General features: G+C 42.5%; 1 protein-coding gene across 2 annotated transcripts in view; it reads right to left on the bottom strand.

Moving 5' to 3' along the window:
* tmc6b (transmembrane channel-like 6b) overlaps window positions 1–18,827 on the bottom strand; it is a 105,615-nt gene that overhangs the window by 28,075 nt on the left and 58,713 nt on the right. For both annotated transcript variants that reach the window (XM_078225637.1, XM_078225638.1), the window contains 5 exons: window positions 18,556–18,711; window positions 15,333–15,435; window positions 5,073–5,166; window positions 4,392–4,643; window positions 1,719–1,930 (listed from right to left, as the gene is read on the bottom strand). In XM_078225637.1, the coding sequence (XP_078081763.1) occupies window positions 1,719–1,930; window positions 4,392–4,643; window positions 5,073–5,166; window positions 15,333–15,435; window positions 18,556–18,711 (817 nt within the window). The remainder of the gene's footprint in view (window positions 1–1,718; window positions 1,931–4,391; window positions 4,644–5,072; window positions 5,167–15,332; window positions 15,436–18,555; window positions 18,712–18,827) is intronic.

Here is an 18,827-nt window from a genome sequence, read left to right on the forward strand (position 1 = left end):
CTTGTTGGACATTAACCTGGTTTTGAGACTTCTTACTGTGCCCATTCCAGTCCAACGCTGGCATCTCCACATTGTAATGATGAAGCATGACTAGAGTTTGGGTTAGACCTATATATTATATATATATGGTTAAAGTTTCAATCAGTAGAAGAAAATACACATTAAGTTGTCGATATTTCACTTATTCTCTAAAAAACACAGTGGTATTAGTGTCAAGTAGTGTGTAGATTAAGAAGTGAGGATTTCTATTCTCCAGTAAAATGAAAAAAAAACCACACGATTTGATCTCGACAAATTGTAATCAATTGGTGTGATAACCCCCATGAATTCCATGGGGAATCTCTAATTGATCTCCCTGTGGGCCTCGTTGAATAGGAGTTCAATTGGTAACAGGCAACTGTCTGCCCAAGTGAAACTCACCACCCGAGTCCTTTATAAGGCAGACACTGGGAAGGGTTTGCAGAACTGTTATCCTGGTTGGGACTTGTGTATGTAAACCATGGAGTAATGGCATTAATTTATGTTTCACAATAAATACTGTTCCTTTCCAGTCAGGCTTCCTGAGTTTTTACAATTGGCATTTGACAGTGCTATTTATTCCAGAAAAAGGCCAAACGGTGTGAACAATTCTGGTTCATAAATGCAGAAGAAAATTAAAAATGTGCTGTCCCGAATTTCGTAAACACAAAAAAGGATTAACATGGGGACTTATAGTGCATTTCTACACAGAATCTGTTGCCGACAGCAACTTAAACACCAATGGTAAATTGTGAACATAACCCAACGTTTACTTGTATCACTGAAGACTGTAAACCCCAATGGTAAATTGTGAATATAACTTGTATCACTGGAGACTGTATGCACCATCAAAACCGGAACCTCCACGTCAGGCAACAGCCCAAATGGAGAGCTTAGTACTTTGAGGTACGGTGTGGACACCAGATTATTTAGTGGTTCAGATACAACAAGATTCAATCACTGTTGTCCTGAATGAACATTCTTCAACTACACAGCAAAAGATTATAAGCTCTGCAAAATACCTCACGTTTTTGACTTTCAAGAAACTAATTGTTTTAACACGGATTGAACTGTGTAGAAACTGCCCTGCAATATTACCAAGAGGTTTGCTTTCGACGTTGGGGAGAGTAACAGGCAGAGCACTTCAGCAAGCAGTTATTGAATATGAAGCACAACATCTGGCATTTATAAATATAAACATTAAATGAGGAAGTCGATGGTGATAAAGGCAAAATAAGCAACTCAGGCACCAGTAATCACGAGAGCCCCATGATCCTGCAAGCTGCAGAGACTGCAGGTGCCTGAAACCATTCTGAACAAGGTCTCATGCAGACGGCATTATTTTCCTGCACAGTTTATTTTTACATCACATATAAATCAATGATAAGTGGCTTCTCTGATCTATAGTCCCACCGTTCAAAATCAGTTCTGGCGAAAGCTCATTGACATGAGATGTTAACTCTTATTCTCTCATCATAGATGCTGGCTGAATATTGCCACCATTTTCTGTTCAGGTGATCAAGATCTGCAGAATTTTGCTTTTGTTCAAATTCAAGGTCCCCGGCATGTAAACATATGTAAAGTATAAATGCAACCTCAAAAGCAGCACATTCATCTCCCACAGAAGATGAAAATTTAGAAGTCCACTGATTCGTACAGAGTTTTAGCACAAGTGACAGAAGTGAAGAAAGATATTTTACCAATGGACCAGGATAATGCAGGTGACGAAGAAAGAAGTTCCAAGCGTGTAGATATATGCTATCGGCATATTATACCATATATTAAGAGCACCAACGGTGGATGCCTCACTGCCCGAAATATTCCAATTGCTGTTGGATTTTCCACTGTCCAAAATATTCCAAGAGCTGTTTGTATAATATCCATAGTATAGAACCGTGTCTGTGAAATGACCCTAAACAAGAAAATAAAACACAATTTAAACAGCCTATGGCAACATTTTAAGGATGTTAACCCAGTCAGCTATTTTTTTTGCAGCGAACAGCATTACACTTCCCCTGAACTGTATGTAACTTCTTGGAACATCAAACATCCTCTGCTTTGTTCCTTCAAAGCCATTTCTATTATCAAACTCCTGTAACATTAAACACTGGGGCAGCTCAGAGACCATGTACTGGGTTCCCAAGTTAGGTAACTATGCTCTTTCATTGACAGCAGTGGAGTCTTGATAATACACTTTACAGATATTAAACCAGTGACCATCAAAACATGTTCTCACATCAACACTGACTTTGATTTCTGATACTGTCCACATTTGATCTCGATAGGTATTCCTTTCTCATACAAGGACTAGGCAGGAGTTAACAGGTTTGCTTAACCCCTGTCCCCCCCCCCCCCAACCCACCCTCCCCTATAAAACATGTGGTTTACTTCAGTAATTTTCCCTTTTTGATTGTTCAGCCAAGATCTGGAATGCACTCAAGGAGATTTACAGAAACCAATCTGCAGCCAACTACGATGAGCGTCAAGTTATTACCAAAATCAGGTTTTGCTGTTTCAGGCACATGCTGAAATCTTTATACTCGAACCATCTGAGAAGAAAACTTTGCATCAAATTAAATTCCTCCCTAACCCTTCCATTCATTTCTGGAGTGCTACATCACTGACCAAAGCAAGATTTTTGCTTAAATATCGGTTTCAGGCACAGTTGGAGTGAAGAGGTCTATGATAGCTTTGTCCTCATTCATCCTGTCTGCCCATTTATTCACCCACCCAGTTACATAGACATCTGCAAACTGTCTTTATATTCAGACAAATTTAACATTAACTCTACCAGCTCGTCTGCCACGGAATTGGCGTGGGGGAGGGTCTGACAACGGAAATCTCCGTTGACCTTGGGCAGGAATTTCCGGTCTCCCCTGAGCGAGGCCATAAAATCCCGCCCATTTTGAGCAACTTAATGATGAAGTTTACTACTGTTTGAATAATGTTGCAAAAGAACAAATCATGATAGATAACTTCAGGTTTAATCGTGAAAATAAAAATCCCAAGAACTTCATCAAATTTAATTTTAAAAGGTGTTTTCACTATTACACTTTTCCTTCTGTCTTTGTACACCACATACTAAGTCTTCAAAGGAGAGAGCTGCCTGGCAGGTGACCTACTTTGCAGCCAGAGAACCTTCTGTACTGGAGTCTAAGTTCAAGGGGAGGGAGCAGAGCTGAGAGTGATTTGAGGGGGGGGGGGGGGGGGGGGGGGGGAATGGGAGTGGGAGGGAAGGGGACAGGTGCAATCATCCACGGTTCAGCTGATTAAATACATCTGCGAGGAGCCCGGCCATTCTCACGGCAGGGGTAGGCAAGAAGTCATTGTCACCTCGTGGGGGTCAAAGGGCTGGGCGCCATATTTAAAAAACATCCGGACAGCCTGCATTATCCCATCCACCATTGCCTGGCCATTGTTTCATCCTTCCCACACCAACAAGATGAGCCCGTAGTGAGCATGGCACCTGTTGTTCTTGGTTTATATTCTGCTAAACTAATTGTTAGGATGGTTGAGCAGACCTTGGGCAGCAAATGCACCCGAAGCAAATGTTGGACTGTGTAAACTCTTCATTTTGCCAAGTGCAAAAATGCACGGTAACCTTTCCATCCAGGAAAGCTGGGGAGCAAGGCCATTTCTGGATTTTAGAATTTTGCGAACTATAGAAAAACATTAGATGCCTAACTTGTGACTAAATGTATTTGAGACATAAAACATGCCAAAGATTAAGACAAAGGAGTACATGTTTTTGAATCCATTCATTTGAAAACATTGGCTGAAACACAAACATATATAGAGGTCCAGAATAAAATTGAGACACGCACGCACGCACGCACACACACACACACACACCTTTCCCACATTCGCACAGTATTCAGCCACATGCGAGTGACCGAGTTACAGTTGTCTGTCTCTGCCTGCACCAAATCAGATGTGCAAACATCCAAGGCCCACGCAGCAGCACTCACTGATAACAGTGTTCCCTAAAGTTAAACAGCACTTTGGGCATCCATCCATCCCTTTGACTTCTGGTGGGCATCGATCCAGTGGGTCGAGGGACGTCCTGTCAAAAACTCTGGACCAAGTTGTCCACTCTCCACAGTTTGCATTCCTGCCCAGAGGAGCCGAAACTCATTTCTTTTTATCTCTGTGACCCCCTCAATTTTCCTGGGCAACTAACGTTTCTGGCTTTCTGGATTGGAGAGCTTGGAGTGCAGTAAGAAATGTGCATGCTTAATTATAAAACTAATTTTCACAAAGACCCGTTGAATCACAGGCAGTGGGGGTGGTCCCTAATTTTTTTTTCTATAAGATGGGATCAGGGTCTTGAAGCAAAAGCAGTTCAGAATCGCCCTTCTTTTTATCTCACTTACAATGCCCGTCAGGAGTTCCAGCCCAGAGAAGCTTCCTCTTGTGGTCACAGGAGGGTGAGTGGCTTGGGGAATGACAATGAAGGAAATATTCATGACAAGGTGGAAAGCATTCAGCATCAGCAGCATCTTGAGGAAGATAAAGTATGAAAGCACACCCGTTCCAAAGCGACCACTGATCTGTTTCTGGGCAATCTGCCACAGGTGAAGCGAATGCAGAAAGGAAAGGAATCCATACCAGCATTGCCTGACAGCCTAATAACCAAACACAAAAATGGGGTTAAACAATGTGTGGCAAGAGAATAAGCCATTTAGCTGACGAAAAAAAAACATTTCCTTGACTTACAGGATAATTCTAAAGATAATATTGGTAGGACAGTCATTCACAACAAAATATATTACATGCATCTCTTTGAACACCACATTTGGGGAAACATTTAAAACATTGAGGATGCAATATTTTCTACAGCTGCAGTTTCAGAGATGTTCTCGTTTTTAATTTTAAAAAAAAATCCAAATATTACTTTAATCAACCAAGTGCAAATTGAAGCTTTTGTAAGAGGGACCTGAGCGATTGGACAGAAATTATACCTATTACTGATAAAAATATGATTTAAAATAATTAAAGAACAAATATCTATTGGGCATGACAATTTTTAAATAAAGCTATTTTCAGCTGCTTACAATGATCAGATTGTACTTTGTGCGACTCCAACAGGATAGATGATTCTTTTCTAGCGGGCCACGACTCCAATCTCGAGAGTTTGATGTCATATGCCTGTAGGAACACAGAAACATTAGAGGAATTATAGCCTCTCTAAACAAGTTAAAACAACCAACCTCCACACTTCTTCAAACACCATTTTTTGGTCCACATGTACCCTCTCTTCACATTACTTACTAACACTGAAAGTACAGTCAAGTAACTCGTTTCAACTTGCTGCAAGTGACTTGCTCAAGAACATATTTTGCGTTCTCTTCTTCGATCTTTCAGGTTAAACTTAGAAGCGACACACTAATTTTATTTTTAAGAGTGTGTTGGTGATTTATTTAAGTGCATGGACCTTTTAAATTTCTTTGCATAACAACTGCGGTGAGTGCAGATAACTGAACAGCCATGCAGTTTGGAAGGAACACGACCAAGAACCCCTCCTGTCACCCTTTGGAAACAGTAAGAGTTTTAACAACACCAGGTTAAAGTCCAACAGGTTTATTTGGTAGCAAATATCATTAGCTTTCGGAGCACTGCTCCTTCGTCAGATGGAGTGGAAATGTGCTCTCAAACAGGGCACAGAGACACAAAATCAAGTTACAGAATACTGATTAGAATGCGAATCCCTACAACCAACCAGATCTTAAAGATACAGACAATGTGGGTGGAGGGAGCATTAAGCACAGGTTAAAGAGATGTGTATTGTCTCCAGACAGGACAGCCAGTGAGATTCTGCAAGTCCAGGAGGCAAGCTGTGAGGGTTACTGATAGTGTGACATAAACCCAACATCCCGGTTTAGGCCGTCCTCATGTTTGCGGAACTTGGCTATCAGTTTCTGCTCAGCGACTCTGCGCTGTCATGTGTCGTGAAGCGCAGAGTCGCTGAGCAGAAACTGATAGCCAAGTTCCGCACACATGAGGACGGCCTAAACCGGGATGTTGGGTTTATGTCACACTATCTCCACATCATGACCCTTTGGAAACACAGATGAGACTGAGCATCTATCTGCAAGCTCTATAAAACTGTTCTTCAATAGTAGCACATTATCCTCCCAAAGGTCGAGCTCACCATCATCATTTCTTCCAATAGCTTATTTTTTGTGTCAATTTACTTTTTTGGACATTAGTCAGCCTGGCTTCAGCTGCTCGGCACTTTGGAAGGCAGGAGATCGGTGCAGGTAAGTGGGACATTTGATTCAATTTGTCACCAGAGTTTACATCAGTCACTCTCGGGTACAGAGCAATGTTATAGTTACACTGACCCTGAAGCATGTTCCAGCATCCAAACAATCCCAATACACTGTATATTTTTACACTTCCCTCGCCAGTAATAATTATGTGCTTTTGCATAGCTAGAAATATCTCCGTGCCTGTATCAAAACCACAAAGTCACATGCACATTATCATAGAATCCCTACAGAGGCCATTTGGCCCATCTAGCCTGCATGGACTCCCTGACAGAGCATTCCATCCAGGCCCTATCCATGTAACCCCACATATTTACCATGCTAATCCCCCAAATTTACACATCTTGGGACACAGCGGACAATTTGCCATGTCCAATCCACCTAACCTGCACGTCTTTGGACAGTGGAAGGAAACCGGAGCACCCGGAGGAAACCCACACAGACACAGGGAGAATGTGCAACCTTCACACAGACAGTCACCCAAGCCGGAATTGAACCTGGGTCCATGGAACTGTGAGGCAGCAGTGCTAACCACTGTGCCACCATGCCACCACTGATCTTGTCAGTGATAAGTGCAATTTATGAAAGAATTTCTGTTGGAGACAATTTGAGACTTGTTTTTTGCTGTACATCCACAGACATTATGAATTGGGTCAAATTATCGAAACTTATAAAGTCGTAAGTGTTTTACAGCACAGAAAGAGACTCTTTGCCCATTGTCTGCAATGGCCATCCAGCACCTATCTATTCTAATTGCATTTTCCAGCACTTTTGTCCATAGCCTTGTATGCTATGGCATTTCAAGTACTCATCTAAATACTTCTTAAATGTTGAGGGTTCCCACCTCTACCACTCACTCAGGCGGTGAGTTCCAGATTCCCACCCCCCCTCTGGATGAAAAAGGGTTTCCTCAAATCCCCTCTAAATCTCCTGCCCCTTACCTTAAATCTATACCCCCTGATTATTGACCCCTTTACCAAGTGGAAATGTATGTTTCGTCCTATCAACGTCCTTTGTACATCTCAATCAGGTCCCCCCTCAGCCTTAGTGATGGAAAGGGATAGGCATGAACCTCGGGCCAGTGGTTTTAGCTGGGGGAAGGGTAATTATGAGGCTATTAGGAGAGAATTAGGAAACATAGGTTGGACTAGGAGATTACAGGGACTGGGAACGTCCGACATGTGGAGTTTTTTCAAGGAGCAGCTACTGCGAGTCTGTGATAGGTATGTCCCTGTCAGGCAAGGAGGAATTGGTAGGGCTAGGGAACCGTGGTGCACCAAAAAAGTTTCTTTGTTGGTTAAAAAGAAAAAGGAGGCTTATGTTCGGATGAGACGTGAGCACTCGGGTAGTGCACTAGAAAGCTTTAGATTGGCTAAGAGGGAGTTGAAGAGCGAGCTTAGAAGGGCTAAAAGGGGACATGAGAAGACTTTGGCGGATAGGGTTAAAGAGAATCCTAAGGCGTTCTATAGGTATGTCAAGAACAGAAGGTTGGTTAGGGCAAGTTTAGGGCCAGTTATAGATGGCAGAGGGAAGTTATGTGTGGAACCGGAGGAGATTGGTGAAGCATTGAACCAATATTTCTCTTCGGTGTTCACGCAAGGGGACATGAATATAGCTGAGGAGGACACTGGGTTGCAAGGGAGTAGAATAGACAGTATTACAGTTGATAAGGAGGATGTGCAGGATATTCTGGAGGGTCTGAAAATAGATAAATCCCCTGGTCCGGATGGGATTTATCCAAGGATTCTCTGGGAGGCAAGAGAAGTGATTGCAGAGCCTCTGGCTCTGATCTTCAGGTCGTCGTTGGCCTCTGGTATAGTACCAGAAGATTGGAGGTTAGCGAATGTTGTCCCATTGTTTAAGAAGGGGAACAGAGACTTCCCCGGGAATTATAGACCGGTGAGTCTCACTTCTGTTGTCGGCAAGATGTTGGAAAAAATTATAAGGGATAGGATTTATAGTTATTTGGAGAGTAATGAATTGATAGGTGATAGTCAGCATGGTTTTGTGGCAGGTAGGTCGTGCCTTACTAACCTTATTGAGTTTTTTGAGAAAGTGACCAAGGAGGTGGATGGGGGCAAGGCAGTGGACGTGGTATATATGGATTTTAGTAAGGCGTTTGATAAGGTTCACCATGGTAGGCTTCTGCAGAAAATGCAGATGTATGGGATTGGGGGTGATCTAGGAAATTGGATCAGGAATTGGCTAGCGGATAGGAAACAGAGGGTGGTGGTTGATAGTAAATATTCATCATGGAGTGCGGTTACAAGTGGTGTACCTCAGGGATCTGTTTTGGGGCCACTGCTGTTTGTAATATTTATTAATGATCTGGATGAGGGTATAGTTGGGTGGATTAGCAAATTTGCTGATGACACCAAAGTCGGTGGTGTGGTAGACAGTGAGGAAGGGTGTCGTAGTTTGCAGGAAGACTTAGACAGGTTGCAAAGTTGGGCCGAGAGGTGGCGGATGGAGTTTAATGCGGAGAAGTGTGAGGTAATTCACTTTGGTAGGAATAACAGATGTGTTGAGTATAGGGCTAACGGGAGGACTTTGAATAGTGTGGAGGAGCAGAGGGATCTAGGTGTATGTGTGCATAGATCCCTGAAAGTTGGGAATCAAGTAGATAAGGTTGTTAAGAAGGCATATGGTGTCTTGGCGTTTATTGGTAGGGGGATTGAATTTAGGAGTCGTAGCGTTATGTTGCAACTGTACACAACTCTGGTGCGGCCGCACTTGGAGTACTGTGTGCAGTTCTGGTCCCCACATTACAGGAAGGATGTGGAGGCTTTGGAGAGGGTGCAGAGGAGGTTTACCAGGATGTTGCCTGGTATGGAGGGGAGATCCTATGAGGAGAGGCTGAGGGATTTGGGATTGTTTTCGCTGGAAAGGCGGCGGCTAAGAGGGGATCTTATTGAAACATATAAGATGATTAGAGGTTTAGATAGGGTGGATAGTGATAGCCTTTTTCCTCTGATGGAGAAATCCAGCACGAGGGGGCATGGCTTTAAATTGAGGGGGGGTAGTTATAGAACCGATGTCAGGGGTAGGTTCTTTACCCAGAGGGTGGTGAGGGATTGGAATGCCCTGCCAGCATCAGTAGTAAATGCGCCTAGTTTGGGGGCGTTTAAGAGATCCGTAGATAGGTTCATGGACGAAAAGAAATTGGTTTAGGTTGGAGGGTCACAGTTTTTTTTTTTAACTGGTCGGTGCAACATCGTGGGCCGAAGGGCCTGTTCTGCGCTGTAATGTTCTATGTTCTATGTTCTATGTTCTCTGCTCTAAGGAAAACAACTCCAGCCTAACCAGCCTCTCTTCATAGCTGAAACGTTCCAGCCTAGGCAACATTCTGGTGAATCTCCTCTGCACCCTTTCTAGCAATCACATCCTTCCTGTCACGTGGTGACCAGAACTGCACACTGTTTTTACATAGAACATTTGCAGCTTGAACACGAATTCAAACCTAACTTAGTTACATGAAATCAGAGTCCAAGCTAAGACTGCAGAAGCAACACGGAAGACAATATTCTATTGATTCTTACATTCTGTTAAAGCATTAAAAATTTGGTTCTTAAGAGCCTGTCGGAATGCTATATGCTGAGCAGAGAAAATTCTTAATGTGGTGAGTAGTTCTGAGGATGATGAGCATTTCTTTTTGACAGTACAATTGACCTACCAGCATTAAACTGAAAATTCATCTGATAAATGAAGGCCCAAAACTAAACCAGTTCCAGTTCAAGAAGAAATTAGATATTGCCCTTGTGGCTAAAGGGATCAATGGATATGGGGGGGAAGGCAGGATCAGGATATTGAATATGATCAGCTATGATCAAAATGAATGGCGGAGCAGGCTCGAAGGGCCGAATGGTCTCCTCCTGCTTCTATTTTCTATGTCTGAAGGAAGAGGATTTTTAAAAGGACACATTGTAAAGGGCCATACAGTGAGAGGATGGATCACCATGACCATAAAGGTTCGTACCTTTAACACAGTAAAAAGTTTTTAAAGTTTTAAGGTTTAAAGCTTACATTAACACCGCAATGAAGTGACTGTGAAATTCCCCTAGTCGCCACACTCCGGCGCCTGTTCGGGTCAATGCGCCTAACCAGTACGTCTTTCACTCTGTGGGAGGAATCCAGAGCACCCGGAGGAAACCCATGCAGACACGGGGAGAACGTAAAGCATCCAAAGATGATTTGCAGGAGGGTTTCCAAACAAAATTCGACAATGAGCTGCATAGTGAGATACAAGGACAGATGACCAAAAGCATGGTCAAAAAGATAGATTTTTACTGGAGTGTCTTAAAAGGAAGAAAAGTGAGGTAGAGAGAGGGAGAGGGTTTAGAGGGAATTCCAAAGCTTGAGGCTGAAAGCACAGTCACCAATGCTGGAGAGATTAGAATGGAGGATGCTTAAGAGACCAGAACTGGAGCAACACTGATACCTCAAGAGGAGATAGCAGAGATTGAGGGGCAGGCCACAGGGTATGCCATGGAAAGATTTGAAAATAAAAGAGGAGAATTTTAAAATGAAGGCATTTCTTAACACAATGAGTCCAGATCAACCCTGGGTCATTTGAACACCTGCATACAGTAAGTGTGGATCCAGAGAAAGGAAAGGGTGTGTCAAACAATCATGGAATGTTTGTAGGAACTAGTTGAAAAGTAACCACATTTCTACATCTTTTTAAAAACTAGGTGGCTTGCAGAGTGGAAATAGTCACTGCTCCAACATCACCTTTGCTTTTCTGGTGGTGACATTCCACCTAGTACCTTCTTGACATTTTGCTATCTCACAGTTTCATGCCTGTGTGTGCTTACAGATTATCCGTGAAGCGGAGGACATGTCTACAAAGGAAAGCCACATTACACTACGAATACCTTTAAATACCTGGGGCAGCACAGTGCTACAGTGGTTAGCACTGCTGCCTCACAGTGCCAGGGACCCAGGTTCAGTTCTGGCCTTTGGTGACTGTGCGGAGATTACATGTTCTCCCTGTTTCTGCGTGGGTTTCCTCTGGGTACTCCAGTTTCTTCCCACAGTCCAAAGATGTGCAGGTTAGGTGGATTGGCCATGCTAAATTGCCCCTTAGTGTTCCAAGACGTGTAGGTTAGGGGGATTAACAGGGTAAATACTTGGGGTTGTGGGCAAGGGCCTGGGTGGGATCCTCCATTGGAGAGGCGGTGCAGACTCAAATGGGCTGAATGGCCTCCTTCTGCACTGTTGGGCTTCTATGATTCTCTTCTATGATCTTCCCAACAAGCCAGAGTCAACAGTGATTACATAACTGGAATCTTGGGGTTAACCTAAAGTAGACCGTTGATTTCCAAAAGGTTCAGTCTTTTGTGAACTCAGAAGATGCATTCTATTTTGTTAAATCAATCATAATATGTGCATATACCACGCATTGATTAGATTTTAATGTCAATTTTTTAATGTATTAATAATAAAGTTTAAAAAAAAATAAAACCAAGATTTGTGCCTGAAGTTTCTTTGAGGACAGTCATAGAATAGAATCCCCGCAGTACTGGAGGCCGCCATTTGGCCCATCCTACCCAGGCCCTATTCTACCCATATTTACCCTGCTAATCCCCCTGACACTAAGGGACAATTTAGCATGGCCAATCAACCTAACCCACACATCTTTGGACTGTGGGAGGAACCAGAGCACCCGGAGGAAACCCACGCAAACACGGGGAGGAAGTGCAAACTCCGAACAGATAGTGAACCAAGGCTAGAATTGAACCCAGGTCCCTGGCGCTGCGAGGTAGCAGTGCTAATCACTGTGCCACCCAGTCCATTAAGTTAATATAAATAAATCTTAAAGACAAGCTGATTCCTCATATTGAAGTTTAAAACCATTTTGCGCCTTTTTGCTCTTCCAACATTATTAGCTTTTTATAATGTGGCTGAAAGATTAATAGTTCGGGATGGACCAGGAGAAGGCTTCAATTGCATTTAAATCACTCCCCTCATTTTCTTGTACCCTGTCCTGGAGGTGTACAGGTATTGACAGTTTGGGATTTTGCCTAAGAAATCGTTTCCTTTTGGAGTTGAATTGTATTATGATTAAGCATACTTTATATAAGCAAGTACTTCATGTCGCCTCACATGCTTTTTTAGCAGAATTGTCAGGAATCCTTTCAAGGCTAATTGTTTCTTTTTGCTTCAGCCTAGATTCTGGAGTCGTTTCTGGTAATTTTATTTCCAGAAAATGGTTGTTGGAGGTGAGCAATCTCAGCTCCAGGACATTACTGCAGGAGTTCCTCAAGGTAGTGGCTTCAGCCCAACCATCTTCAGCAGCTTTGCCAATGACCTTCCTTCCATCATAAGGTCAGAAGTGGGGATGTTCGCTGATAATTGCACAATGTTGAGCACGTTCATGATCTCCTTAGATACTAAGCAGTCCGTGTCCAAATCCAGAAAGACTTGGACAATATCCAGGCTTGGGCTGGCAAATGGAAGATAACATTCACACCATGCAAGTGCTAGATAATGACCATCTCCAACAAGAGAGAATCTAACCATCACCCTTTGACATTCAAGGGCATTACCATGGCTGAATTCTCAACTGTCAACATTCTGGGGGTTACCATTGACCAGAACCTGAATGGACTAGCCATATAAATATGTTGCTACAAGAGCAAATCAGAAGTTAGTGATCCTGTGGCGAGTAGCTCACCGCCTGAGGAAAGTAACCCACCTCCTGACGCCCCAAAGCTTGTCCACCATTTACAAGGCACAGATCAGAAGTGTGATGGCTATTCCCTCCCTTTGCGTGGATGAGTGCAGCTCCAACAACACTCAAGATGTTCAACCATCTGGGACAAAGCTGCCCTCTTCATGGGCACCCCACCCACAAACATCCACTCCCTCCATCATTGACACAATGGCAGCAATGTGCACTGCAGGAACTTACAACGCATCGTCCAAATGCACGAGCACCACCATCGAGAAACACAAGGGCAGCAGGTACATGGGAAAACCATTGCCTGGAAGTTCCCCCCCCAAACCACTCACCATCCTGACTTGGAAATATAATCGCTGCTCCTTCGCTGTCGCTGAGTCAAATCCTGGAACTCCCTCCCTAACAGCAAAATGGGTGTACCTACACCACAGGAATTGCAGCAGTTCAAAAAGGCAGCTCACCACCAGCTTCTCAAGGGAAATTAGGGATGGGCAATAAATGCTGGGCCTAGCCAGCGATGCCCACTTCCTGGGAATCAATTTTTAAAAAAATTGATCTCAAATCTGAGTCATGTTGGGAGAATTTAGATCATTTTTCTTGGGGTATTTGGGGGTGAAAAATTTTACATTTGAATGTTTTATTTTAAACATTTTTTGAAAAGACAGAAATGAATCATAGAATCCCACATTGCAGGAGGTGGCCATTCGGCTCATGGGAGGTCAGTTAGGAAAATGAAGTGGTTTCCTCATCAACTTGAAAACAATACACAATTTGTTAACCTGCCTTGATAATCAATAATGATCTCACATGGTCTCCCTCTTGGAAGGTGTCTAGTCGTGAGCATTCAATAAGAGCTGCCTAGCATAGGCCAACCTTTCTGCCACCGAGCATAGCAGCTCAAAGCAGTAGAAGGGCCATGCACCAATGATCCAGTTTTTAAACAAAGTTACAAGAAAAACATTTCACCAATCTCAGATTGAAATGTGGGGAAGTTGTCAGAAATTACTTTAAGTCATGTAAAATCATAGAATCATAAATGTCCCGACAGTGCGGAAGAAGGCCATTCGACTCATCAGGTCTGCACAGACTCTTACCCAGGCTTACCCATGTATTTACCCTGCTAATCCCCCTAACCTATACATCTTGGGACACTAAGGACAAATTTAGCATGGCCAATCCACTTAAAGTGCACATCTTTGGACTGTGGGAGGAAACCGCAGAACCCAGGGGAAACCCACGTGGACACGGGGAGAAGGAGCAAACCCCACACAGACAGTCACCCAAGACCGGAATTGAGCCAGGGTCCCTGGAGCTGTGAGACAGCAGTACTAACCACAAACGACTGATAGAAGAATTTAACTTGTTCCTTATTTTGCTTTGCTGTGTCAAGAGTGAACTAAGTGAGACCGATACTGTTGTGCTGTACTTGCTGTAGAATAAAGCAGTGCGTGAATTCATATCTGACTACATCTTAGCAAACGTTTCCTAGCTCTGACTTTGAAAAGACTGGAAAACACATGCAAAAGAGTTGAATGTCCAAGTTAGGTGATGAGACAATGTTATTGTTATACCCCTACATTACATTGTTTTACTGTTACAGACGGTGAATATGCTTACCCCCCATAGTACAATAAAATTGTTAATGGGAGTGACACGCATCACTGTACTTGAAAGCATATCAGATTTAAGACTTAGCTTATACAATGTTTCTTTCGTTTTTAACAAATAATGCAGTTTCACAATATACACTGTTTTAAGCTTAAAGTATTAAATAGATGTATTAAACTATCAAAAAATACAAGTGATGCAATATTATATATGTACAATATTATATATGTACAAAATTTATCTTCTGGGAGATGATAAAATAAGAAAAAGATTATGGTTCTGGAGCATTAAACGGGACCTTTGTCAAACAACTTTGGAATCCGAATCTAAACAAAATTTCAAATAGATTCCAGCATCCAGCAGATTTGCACTTCTTATATTACTGGGTCTTCCTCAATTTTGAATACGTGACCACCAAATGTAATAAGGAACTCTTGAAGAAAAACTGAATCAATCACGCAGCACTGTTAAAGTCTAAACTATTCCTCCCTCAAGTTTGCACCCAATAAGCTTTGCAACATCACATCCAAGTACGGTTGACATAGGAATCTGAATTATATACTTCTTTTAAAAATCTTAAAAAGCACCCATGTGAAAACCACCCATGCACTAAACTTAAAGAAACAGTAACCAAAATAAAATTAGACACAGGTTTTGTCATAGCTTTCTTCTGTTGACTGAAACAGTATAAATAAAAGAATAGAGACAGGAAAAGTACACCAGTTTAGTACGGCACATCAAATTATCCATCTGACCTGAGTTCCCGTTTCATAGAGAGGTTCAGTGGCATATTCCGCAATGTCTTAGTGCATTCACTCCCTGTCAATTGCTGCAACTCAGCCAATAATTTTTTCTTTTCTGGAATATAGAATCAAACGTGACACAGCCATTTCTTGGACTTTTTGCAGCAACACAGCAATCAATACATACCAATCCAAGACATGGAAAATCCTCAATTCTGAGGAATTAAAGTGTTTTCCTGCTTTTAAAAGATATATTGCAATTCTTCTCAAACACAACTGCTGAACATTAGTTTACAAATTCTCAGTGTTCAGAGTTTGGTGGAGGAATGGGCTCACAACAAATGATACTGGGGCCTTCCTGCATAATGATAACACTTGGGGACAAAACGTATTTCTCTCTCTGGGAACTCTGTCAGAAAAAATGCTTATTTTTATTCCATTGAGAAACCACATCATTGAATACTGAGTTTTGAAGTGAAAAAATCATTTCGCCAAGCCAAGTGAACGAGGGTCTTATTTTAAGAGATGGCAAAAAATTAAATTGGGTTATATCAGGCTTCGCTTTTGCAAGATTGCTGCACAGTGGTTGGCACTGCTGCCTCACAGCGCCAGGAACTCAGGTTCAAATCCAGCCTCGGGTCAGTGTCTGTGTGGAGTTTGCACATTCTCCCCGTGTCTGCGTGGGTTTCCTCCGGGTGCTCTGGCTTCCTCCCACAGTCTGAAAGACGTGCGGGCTAGGTGGATTGGTCACGCTAAATTGTCCTTCAGTGTCAAGGGAATTATCAGGGTAAATACAGGGGGTTAAAGAATGGGGCCTGGGTGAGATTGTACTTGGTGCAGGCTCGATAGGCCGAATGGCCTCCTTCTGCACTGTAGGGATTCTATGGATTCTATGAATTCAATATTGCGTTCCAGAGTAATGCAAGGCAACCAATCTGAATTTGGGACCTTCAGAGGAGTCAAATTCAGATGTCTTTGATTTTCTAATTGCCACAATTATAAATAGACAGCTGAGCATGTCTAAAGAGATTAGCTTTGAGCAACTGTTAATCATTTTGACGTAATTCTGAACTTTATTTTTTTTTAAAAAGGGAAAGACAGCTGTAAATTCTATGAACCACTTTGCTCTTTCATGAAAGTGAACCATAAATATAAATGATACTAGCACATTGTTGCACCAATTATCAAAGGTGCCAAGATCAACATTATATAATAGGACATTTCTTTGGGCAGAAAAAACAAGAAACAGATGACAAAATCCCTGACGAAGCTTTTAAAACAAAACAAGAGAAAAGCCGTGAGGAAGTACAATGTTTCAACACAGTCAGAGATTTTAGGATCACAAATGCTGCTTTGCCAAGTGAAACCTAAAGGATCTCTTTATTCTAACTACAATGGCGCTCCTTCACATTTTTCATAAATGAAGAGGCTTATTGGACAGCAAGAACATAAGGCTGATAGCTCAATAATCATATTGTTGCTTTGTTCTTTTAGAGTCTAACAGACCACCCTTTGTGCAGCAGGTTGTTGTTTAAAAGTCAAGAAAAAGCAAAGGCAATTACTCTTGGTACCTACATTTTTTCTGATCATTTCCATTGTTCCCATCACTCCTCTTTTCTACACATACTTTGAGCTGAGTATGTCTCCCTGGCTAAAGGACAAGATAAATAACACACTTGGCAGATAGTCATTGCTGTCATGTGCGTAACTGAAAAGTGAACAGCAGCAGCAAATCAGGGCAATTTGTCTTCCTTCTCATTTACCCTCCCTTTCTTTGGAGTCACACCCAGCCTCTTGTCGGTGATGCAGCCAGGTTTAAAATTTCACACTGGAGACACAAACTTGCGTCACACTGCTCTGCCACAACCAAAATTAAAATAGGACAGCATGGCTCAGAACTTCCAACCTCCAGATGGTCCTAGTCCAGGAGTACCCCGCAAGATGTGCTCTGGGACCTCTGGATTGTGCATTAAGTTTGGACTTCCAATGGTCAATTCTCACGTGTCTGGAAAACACTGAAAAGTCTCCAATGCTGAATTAAAGTTAGAGACCTAGGGTAGTTCCAGCTTATTTAACTGGAGAGTTACTCAGGAAACGTTAGACAGAAAAAAAATTTCTAACTGCTGGGTACATCCCTGAAAAGACTACACATCTCACCTCCCGACGCACCCCTCCCCTAACCCTTCGACTTGCAATCCTGACCAAATCCAACTCAACCTCATCACCCTGTCACCTACCATCCTACTTCCTGCTGCCACACCACCCAGATGTCGCCCTACCAATGTAACCTCACTCACACTCAAAAACTAACGCACTGCAAAGGTACTTAAATGTCCCAGAGCTTTTCAACGCATTAGTGAATGAAGACTTAGCAGAATCCGGCAGCTAGTGCCAGGAAAAGGTGGCTTCCCTGATGATCCTGCACTATGAGGAAGGACTCAGGGACACTTCATGCTTCTGAGGTGGCCCAGCTCCAGTGCTGTGTTAAAAAAAAGAGCGGAGTGGCAATCCAGTGGTGATTGCCACTCCTTGGATAGGCCCATTGTGCGCCAAATTTGATCCAATCATCTGTGTGCTACTACCAAAATATGAATTATTCTCCGAGAGCGCTGTACCACCATGTAACAAGTGGGTAAGATAAGCATTGGCATTAATTAAGAAGATAGTTCATAATTCTCAACAAAGATAAATCCCATTGAGGGCAAAAGGCTCAATGGCAAGGATGCCCCATTGGTGACTGACTGGGGATCACAGAATACTACATCGCAGAAGAGATCCTTTGGCCCATAGAGTCTGCACCAACGCATGAAAGGCCCTGACCTTCCCACCTATGGATGTTCAGTACAGAATCAAATTGAAAGGAAAGATATACAATATAGCAAAGATTAGTGGTAGAGCAGAAGTTTGAGAAAATTTTAGAAACCAGCAAAGAATGGTTAAAAAAAAAAATACATGAGAACACAGATGAGAGTCAAAAGTAACCAAAAAAGGAAAAGATTCTGCAGGTATATACAGGATGAGACAGAGAATTTAATAATAGAAAATGTCATTTGCCTTGAGGGTATAATTAAATCTACCTTCGTGGTAGAAAATACCATTCTCAAGATTGGTAGAAAATCAAGGTTGAGGGACGGAATGAGGTACAATTTGCACAACAAAATTAGTATACTGTATCACTCAAATCAAGATTTCTTCTATAATCTCCGTACAACTTCACTCTTGCACTCATACTTGCCTACTTCTTCTTCACAATTCTCATCCAATGCAGCTACATCTCGGATGCTGGGTCTCATTGATCGAGTCATGTCGCTCAGAGCAGGCCGTGTCCTTTTTCTCCGTAATCTTAGTGTGCGGTTACAGTACTCGGAGATAACTGCGCCTCGGGAACGACCTGCAGTGACATGAAATCCAGTTGCTAACATTGTCCTGGTGCTTTCATTGGCTTTGCAAAATAAGAACATTAGCCTTGATAAGCAAACATTTGTACTAATTCCTCATAGCCTTCTG

This window comes from Mustelus asterias, chromosome 12, assembly GCF_964213995.1.
Source record: "Mustelus asterias chromosome 12, sMusAst1.hap1.1, whole genome shotgun sequence".
NCBI lineage: Eukaryota > Metazoa > Chordata > Chondrichthyes > Carcharhiniformes > Triakidae > Mustelus > Mustelus asterias.